This window comes from Salvelinus fontinalis, chromosome 41 (assembly GCF_029448725.1).
Source record: "Salvelinus fontinalis isolate EN_2023a chromosome 41, ASM2944872v1, whole genome shotgun sequence".
Classification (NCBI taxonomy): domain Eukaryota; kingdom Metazoa; phylum Chordata; class Actinopteri; order Salmoniformes; family Salmonidae; genus Salvelinus; species Salvelinus fontinalis.
Window position 1 is genome coordinate 14,624,586 of NC_074705.1, and position 8,544 is coordinate 14,633,129.

The following is an 8,544-nucleotide window of genomic DNA, read 5'->3' on the forward strand; positions in this document are numbered from 1 at the left end:
TTCTTTTCAGCACCACAGCGATGATGGACCCAGGCAAACGTCAATACAGGACGCAACCATTGTAATGCGGGCAAGGCAAGCACCAGCAGGTAGGTATGATCACACAAAAAAACAGAACTTCCTTTCCGCGGTCCCCAAATTGTAGTTCAATTCAAAGACAACCCCGTTTGAAAACGTTTATCATTTATATCGCTGAAGCATAAACCATGGGGCATCAACGAAACATGGCGTAAACTCCACAACACATTTTTTTGAACGGGGTTGATGTCTGTCAAACTAGTAGGCGTGGCATTTGAGGCGCAGATTTCACAACACGCACGCGCGCAGCCTACATTGTGAGAAATGGGAGAAATATTAATACTATTCTTATTATTATTAGATTGTAGGTAACTTCAAATATTTGTCCATAAACGTAGTTTGTGTGTGATATATTCAAAGCGTAGTAAATATGTAGCTACCTTTGCAAATAAATATCCTATACTCCCATCTTGTGGCCAATTCTATGTTCATGCCACTTCTATTTGAGATGAACGGTATTAACTGGATTATTGTGTATAGTTTGAAAATGAAACGCAGAAACTCTGATAGTGATCCCCATTATTGTACACTCCCATTTAGAACTGCCCACTTTTAGGTAACATGTAAGTAACATTAAGGTATGGCCTACTTAAAATTATTCATGGGGAGTTTGTAAATTGTTAATAAATAGTTCTTTATTCGTTTTTTGTAAAGAGTTTATAGATACTTTGTAAATAAGCAATAGGCTATACATTGGTTGAAAATATACTTATTTTTATATGGTCACATCTGGATTTGAGTCACTATGGAATGCTCCATTTCTACAACAGGGGGATGCTGTTCAAATATTGTTATGCTTTACCTCCAAAAATGGCAGGTTAAAAACATTGCAAATTGAAAGTCAATAATTTAAGCACTTAAATTAAGCGCGACAAACTATAAATGGGACCTATAATCATTAAAATAATGGCTTATTTGTGCTAAAATAATAAATGTTGACCCCCCTTCTCCCGCGTGAAGCAAACCTATCGTATCAGCTGTTGCAACGCAAAGTAACTGTTACATTTTTGTGGCAGATGCTGGACTTTCCAGCAGCTGTGATATGAAATTGATTGGATATAAATGTACAGATCTGAATGAAGTCAGCTTTATAACATGAGAAGGCAGGAAATGTGACTTCATGCAAGCGACTTTACAGTGAATTTATTGGGGTAAGCTATTTTATTTAATCGGCAACGACATATTGCAATGTTTTGGGATGTCTGGTGTTTTCAGATGTAAAGTCACGGCTAGTAGTACCCAACTGAAATGTGTGTGAAAGTCCAATTATACTTTGGAATAATATGGAATGGCGAGGAATTTTACAATACCGAATCCCACTTTATCTGGTTATGCCTAAGCAAAGAATTATGGGATCGAATTTGGCACTATAAAAACAAAACTGTTCAGTGGGTATATGGGATTTTGTGAATCACAGATGAATGGGGATTTATGAATCACAGAGCTGACTGATCACAAATGAGGTGTATGTGTGCGCGAGGTGTGTCTGAGAAATAAGGAATCACCTAGACTACATAGTCCTCGATCAACAGGTTGTGCTGGGCAGATAGGTCTACGTAATATGCGATTAGAACAGCCTTTGATGACATATAACTGAAAAATAACTTAAAGGCCTATCTTGCATACTTTGAAAAATATATATATATTCATAATGACTCTAGAGCAAGGATCATCAACTAAATTCAGCCGCGGGACGATGTGTACTTGAGCTGGTGGTCGGGAGGCTGGAACATAATTACAAATCATTTGTAGACTACAAATTGTCCACAAGGACCACAAATAGATATAATGTTTGCCTAAAATAGTAATTTAATAACTCGCTAACGTTTGTATAAGATCACGTGTCTCTCTATTATGCGTGGGAATACTTGAGAACAGATTTCTTAAATAAAAATCACTTGGAGCTGATTTCCTGGTGTTTTTACAACCTATTATGTAAAAAAAAATTTTTTTGTTGTTGCTCTTAACACTTTGGGGGACAACCCCCCCCCAAAGTGATACCTCTTGGAACCCTAAGAAGTACCCCCCCAGAATAAGGTCTTCCCAGGCCCCAGGTTCGACTGAGAATTATTATTGGTCGGTCGGCCCTAGTCCCATTCTCTGGCTACAATATTGTTCTGGAGGACCTGTAAGTTCCACAGGCATCTGGGTTCCATTCCTGCTCTGGCCAGGGATGCAGGCTACAGTATCCACTGAGAAAGGAAACCATCCACTTCCCGCCATTGTTGACTGCAGGAAGGAAGAACTCTCTGTGTGACCTCATCCTGTTAGACCAGTGAAATTGTATGGAGCTTCAGGCTGGGTTTGCTTACTCATGGCGTGTGTGTGGGTGGGTAATTCCCTGACTTAAGTACGTCAGTAAAGATCCAGCAGACAAGGAATAGACAGCGACAGTACAGACCTCAGCTTTGTTTGAGTGTTTGATGTTTTCAGTGAAAAAAGTGTGGGTATTCCAACATAAGAAGGATAGTGTTTTGGCCCAGTGAGGAAGCAACTATGTAAGGGATGGAAGATAAACATTACGATGACCGTGTTTTCTATGCATTGCAGTGAAAAAGAAGGATCTCTGCTTTTATAATATTCATTTAAGATGTATATTGATCTATTACCCCACTATTACCTGTGCCATTTCATTTGTGATTTTTGTCGGGTATTTTTGTCCAGAGCAAGAGAGGGGCAAAAAGCCCATTCTAAATGGCATCAGTCAGACATATACCATCTTCCATCTTCTCTCTGTGTTCCAGGTACAGCATAGCTGTCACTATGGCAACGAGCGCTGTTCTCAGTGACAATCTCCCCACGTATAAGCTGGTAGTGGTGGGGGATGGGGGAGTGGGGAAGAGCGCTCTCACCATTCAGTTCTTTCAGAAGATATTTGTCCCTGATTACGACCCCACCATCGAGGACTCCTACCTCAAACACACTGAGATTGATGCCCAGTGGGCAATATTGGACGGTAAATGGATTTATAGATAGCACATACATTACAAATAAAAAGCCCAACCTGTTAACCTGGCCAAAAGTACTAAATCGTTTCCCCAGAAATAACCTTTGTAATGTACTGAAGAACAAGATTGAATGTTCTGTTATAAGGAGAAAAAAGGATAACATTATTGTGCTGCCATTGTTAGATGTGAGGGATCAGCACACAGTTACACATATTTATGAATAACCAGGATCATTCATAATACTGTTCTCAGTGTAGATGTTATATGTGTGACCTGTCTGATCGTGCATGTGTCTGTCTCTGCAGTTCTGGATACAGCAGGCCAAGAGGAGTTCAGTGCTATGAGGGAACAGTACATGAGGACTGGGGATGGGTTCCTCATCGTGTTCTCTGTCACAGACAAGGCCAGCTTTGAACATGTGGACCGCTTCCATCAACTCATCCTCAGGGTGAAGGACCGGTGGGATTTACTACTTAACTTCCCACCGGTGGCCGTGGCCAGGACGACAGTCATTCATGCATTCAGTTATTCATGCAGTTATTACTCCGTCCATCCATCCATTCGTTCATTTGTTCATTCGTTCATTTATTCATTGTTATTTTCCTTATTTTTTAGGGAATCCTTTCCTATGGTTCTTGTGGCCAACAAAGTGGATCTGCTGCACTTACGTAAAATACCCAGTGATCAGGGGAGGGAGATGGCTAGTAAACACAGTGTGAGTGAATGTGTGAACTTTACATGTACAGTGGCAAGAAAAAGTATGTGAACCCTTTAGAATTACCTGGATTTCTGCATAAATTGGTCATAAAATGTGATCTGATCTTCATCTAAGTCACAACAATAGACAAACACAGTCTGTTTAAACTGATAACACACAAACAATTTTCATGTCTTTATTGAACACACTGTGTAAACATTTGCTGTGTAGGGTGGGAAAAGTATGTGAACCCTTGGATTTAATAACTGGTTGACCCTCCTTTGGCAGCAATAACCTCAACCAAACGTTTTCTGTAGTTGCGGATCAGACCTGCACAACGGTCAGGAAGACTTTTGAACCAATCCTCTACAAAACTGTTTCAGTTCAGCAATATTCTTGGGATGTCTGGTGTGAACCGCTCTCTTGAGGTCATGGCACAGCATCTCAGTTGAGTTGAGGTCAGGACTCTGAATGGGCCACTCCAGAAGGCGTATTTTCTTCTGTTGAAGCCATTCTGTTGTTGATTTACTTCTGTGTTTTGGGTCGTTGTCCTGTTGCATCACCCAACTTCTGTTGAGCTTCAATTGGCAGACAGATAGCCTTACATTCTCCTGCAAAATGTCTTGATAAACTTGGGAATTCGCTTTTCTGTCGATGATAGCAAGCTGTCTAGGTCCCGAGGCAGCAAAGCAGCCCCAAACCACGATGCTCCCTCCACCATACTTTACAGTTGGGATGAGGTTTTGATGTTGCTGTGCTGTGCTTTTTTTCCACTGTAGTTTCATCTGTCCACAGAATATTTTGCCAGTGGCGCTGTTGAAAATCCAGGTGCATTTTTGCAAACTTCAGATGTGCAGCAATGTTTGTTTTGGACAGCAGTGGCTTCTTCTGTGGTGTCCTCCCATGAACACCATTCTTGTTTAGTGTTTTACGTATCGTAGACTTGTCAACAGAGATGTTAGCATGTTCCAGAGATTTCTATAAGTCTTTAGCTGACACTCAAGGATTCTTCTTAATCTCATTGGGCATTCTTCGCTGTGCTCTTGCAGTCATCTTTCCCTTACGGCCACACCTAGGGAGAGTAGCAACAGTGCATAGCTTTCTCCATTTATAGACATTTTGTCTTACCGTGGACTGATGAACATCAAGGCTTTTAGAGATACTTTTGTAACCCTTTCCAGCTTTATGCAAGTCAACAATTCTTAATCTTAGGTCTTCTGAGATCTCTTTTGTTTGAGGAATGGTTCACATCAGGCAATGCTTCTTTTGAATAGCAAACGCAAATGTTGTGACTGTTTTTTATAGGGCAGGGCAGCTCTAACCAACATCTCCAATCTCGTCTCATTGATTGGACTCCAGGTTAGCTGACTCCTGACTCCAATTAGACTCTGGCACCCCAATGGTGGAACAAACTCCCTCACGACGCCAGGTCAGCGGAGTCAATCACCACCTTCCGGAGACACCTGAAACCCCACCTCTTTAAGGAATACCTAGGATAGGATAAAGTAATCCTTCTAACCCCCCCCCCCCCCTCCTTAAAAGAGTTAGATGCACTATTGTAAAGTGGTTGTTCCACTGGATATCATAAGGTGAATGCACCAATTTGTAAGCCGCTCTGGATCAGAGCGTCTTCTAAATGACTTAAATGTAAATGTAAAAATTAGCTTTTGGAAAGTCATTAGCCTAGGGGTTCACATACCTTTTCCAACCTACACTGTGAATGTTTAAATTATGTATTCAATATAGACAAGAAAAATACAATAATTTGTGTGTTATTAGTTTAAGCACACTGTGTTTGCCTATTGTTGTGACAAATCAAATTGTATGACCAATTTATGTAGAAATACAGGTAATTCCAAAAGGTTCACATATGTTTTATTGCCACTGTATATAATCTACAGATATTGTTTGATCTCCATACTAAATTCTGAGCTTTTTAATTTACAGATAGCTTACATTGAAACAAGTGCTAAGGACCCAGCCATGAATGTTGACAAGGCGTTCCACGAGTTAGTTAGAGTAATCAGGTATGTTGCCACCACAGATTATTTAGAGAAGGTTTGTCTGTTTGATACAAAAGCTATGAGAGCCTCTCTCTCTCTCGCTCTCTCTCTCTCACACACCCAGGCAACAGATTCCAGAGAGGAGCCAGAAGAAGAAGAGGAAAACCAAGTGGCGGGCCGACAGGTCCACTGTCTCCCACAGACTGCACTGTGTTGTCCTATGATGGTTTTTACTTGTACAGCTGCTCCCTACAGGACAGGGGGAAGATGATTACATGTAGGAGTGTTAACTCTCTACACAGACTTCCAGGAGGCAGTTTGTACCCTCTACCCTGACACATGAGTTAGGTAGTAGGGTCAGGTCCAACAGCACAGGAGTTGCCCGGACATGGGATGTGACTGACTCGCCCTAAAAGGACCAGTGGAATAATTTACAGCTCTTCTGAGAATGTGCACTAACTTACTCAACTACATGGCGATAAAGTGTCATCAATACTGCCTTTATCTACCAATGAAGCTCTTTGACAGAGAAACTGGACATATGGGCTCACAAAGATAATCTGTAAATAATTAGGACATACTGTAGCAGGGTCACACAAACATCGTTTTACTAAGAGGTAGGCCTTTAAAACTTGGTCCATGTTTTTTAAAATCATTTTCTTGTGATAGTCCCTATCATTAAGATGGAGGCCATTGAGTAAAGCACTGGAAGGAGGGAGGAAACAGCTTTCCCCAGCGAGGGGGAGTATAGTAGAGAGGGGAGTGAGAGGAGGGGAGAGGATGTGTCTGTTTCTGTTGGAATCAGTGGGCCTGTCAGACAACAGAGAGAAGAAGGGAAAGTGAGGAAAGAGATACAGAGAGATTCCAAATGCATAGCATCTGGCAATGGGACTCCAGACATTGTGTCAAAGCCTGGGAGGCAGCCAATGTGTAGCCCCATAATTTATACATGGAGAATGTCTTTCTAATCTCTGAACAAGACTGTTATATAACTGTATTGTAGCTCTTTGAACACACCAAATGTCTTATTTGAATGTACACTTATGAACCATGACCATTTTGACTTATCAGTGCTCACTGGATGTAGTTGTGTACTTCTCAAAACACTTTAAACACACTATTGTGTGTGTGTGTGCGTGCCCCGGATATGTTGTGGCCTAGACGATGAAATCTAATTTTCACATGTGAACATTAGTTTTCTTTGCTACTATTTCACTATTTATTTTATAGAAGTAATTTATTGCCGTGTTATCATTAGTACAAGGCTACTCCAGAGAGGCACAAGGCACAGAGCTTAACTAAGAAATTGAAGGAACAAAAGATGTGTAAGCAATTTAAATGTGTGTTAATACATTTTGTGTTATATTATATATGTGTACACATCTTGGGTTAACTGGTTTGTCTGGATAAAACCATAATTATAATGACACAGAAGACTGTCTGTCTCTGTCAATCTCAGTGAATATTAGTGTGTTGGTGGTGCCCTCCAGTGGATATAAATGTAATTGCAAGAATGGAACAACATTTAGCATGGTTGTACATTTGGCCCTTTGTTCTGGGGGATATACAGTGCATTCAGAAAATATTCACAACCCTTGACTTTTTCCACATTTTGTTGTGTTACAGTCTGACTTGAAAAAAGCAGACGTTGAATATCCCTTTGAGCATGGTGAAGTTATTACACTTTGGATGGTGTATCAGTACCAAGTCACTACCAAGGCCGGCTCTAGGCATAAGCGACATAAGCAGTCGCTTATGTGTGTTTTTTTTGGAACTCAGTCGGGGTCTGAACTTACTGTCGCGAGTTAGAATAGTAGAATACACAAGGCGCAAGTAAAAAATTTGGTTGTGCATCAGCAGTTTTTCTCTTGTTTTGTCAGTCACTGACAGTCACTCAATTAGCCATGTCAGTTAACAATTTTTAGATTGCTAAGTTTGTCTGGCCAATTATCTAAGCTTGCGGCATGTGCCCAGGGGCCCTGATCGTCGGGGGGGGGGGGGGGGGGGGGGCCCTATTTATTTTGTTAGGCACTCTCACTCAGATAATATTATCAAGGCATACTGTAAGTCATGGCAAAATCTGTAGAAATGCAGAGAATTTGCTTCAAAATGAAAAAAAAAATGATGTCTGCCACATGGCAAAATGAGTAGAATTGCATAGAATTTGTTATAAAATTGCAACATTTTCTTTCCGCTGCATGGCAAAAGTGTAGAACTGCAGAAAACGTCCTTTAAAACTGCAAAACTATCTCTATGCCCCATGGCAAATGTGTACAATTGCATGAAATTTGTTATAAAATGTGAGATTTTCTTTATCTCTGCCCCATGGCAAAATGGCTAGAATTGCAGGTAATTTGCTTTAAAGGGCAACTTTTCAACCTCATTTGCATTATCTCCAGCACAATACCAATGTCAACATTTGTAAAAATGGCTCATTTCTAAGTTTCATAGAATGAAATATAAAGTTGAAATGTTCTACCCGATGACATCATCAAAAGTAAAAAAAAAAAAAAAAAAAAAAAATGTAAACAGTGATTTTCAAACAATATGAGATTCAAGGGGATGTGGCGAGCAAGAAAATACCCTACCTTGTGCTAGAAACTCGTTCCAGGTTTTGAAAATCTTTTTTTTTAATTTTTTTTTTAACTTCTAAGCATTTTTTAGGACCTTATCTTTTTAACCACAGATCCTAGAAGCTATGTTTTCACATACAGTGCCTTAGGAAAGTATTCAGACCCCTTGACTTTTTCCACATTTTGTTAGGTTACAGCCTTATTCTAAAATGTATTAAATAGTTTTTTCCCACATCAATCTACAC

At 40.2% G+C, this 8,544-nt stretch overlaps 1 protein-coding gene across 3 annotated transcripts; it reads left to right on the forward strand.

Moving 5' to 3' along the window:
- The first annotated feature begins 2 nt into the window (after positions 1 to 2).
- Positions 3 to 7,160, forward strand: LOC129840281 (ras-related protein M-Ras-like). Of its 3 annotated transcripts, XM_055908048.1 has the most exons (6): positions 1,071 to 1,229; positions 2,823 to 3,034; positions 3,332 to 3,485; positions 3,642 to 3,741; positions 5,671 to 5,750; positions 5,851 to 7,160. In XM_055908048.1, the coding sequence occupies exons 2-6, from the start codon at positions 2,842 to 2,844 to the stop codon at positions 5,948 to 5,950; spliced, it is 627 nt and encodes a 208-aa protein (XP_055764023.1). In that variant the 5' UTR covers positions 1,071 to 1,229; positions 2,823 to 2,841; the 3' UTR covers positions 5,951 to 7,160. The 3 variants fall into 3 exon arrangements, with proteins under 3 accessions (XP_055764022.1, XP_055764023.1, XP_055764021.1); XM_055908047.1 differs by lacking the exon at positions 1,071 to 1,229 and adding an exon at positions 3 to 89 and having other exon boundaries at positions 3,332 to 3,741; XM_055908046.1 differs by having other exon boundaries at positions 3,332 to 3,741.
- The last annotated feature ends 1,384 nt before the right edge of the window (positions 7,161 to 8,544 follow it).

What these genes read in the sequence shown, in the direction of transcription:
- LOC129840281 (XM_055908047.1), top strand. Translation starts at nt 2,842, where the DNA reads ATGGCAACGAGCGCTGTTCTCAGTGACAATCTCCCCACGTATAAGCTG. An exon ending in CCAGTGGGCAATATTGGACG is followed by an intron (nt 3,035 to 3,331) that starts GTAAATGGATTT and finishes CTGTCTCTGCAG; the next exon opens with TTCTGGATACAGCAGGCCAA. An exon ending in GAGTTAGTTAGAGTAATCAG is followed by an intron (nt 5,751 to 5,850) that starts GTATGTTGCCAC and finishes TCACACACCCAG; the next exon opens with GCAACAGATTCCAGAGAGGA.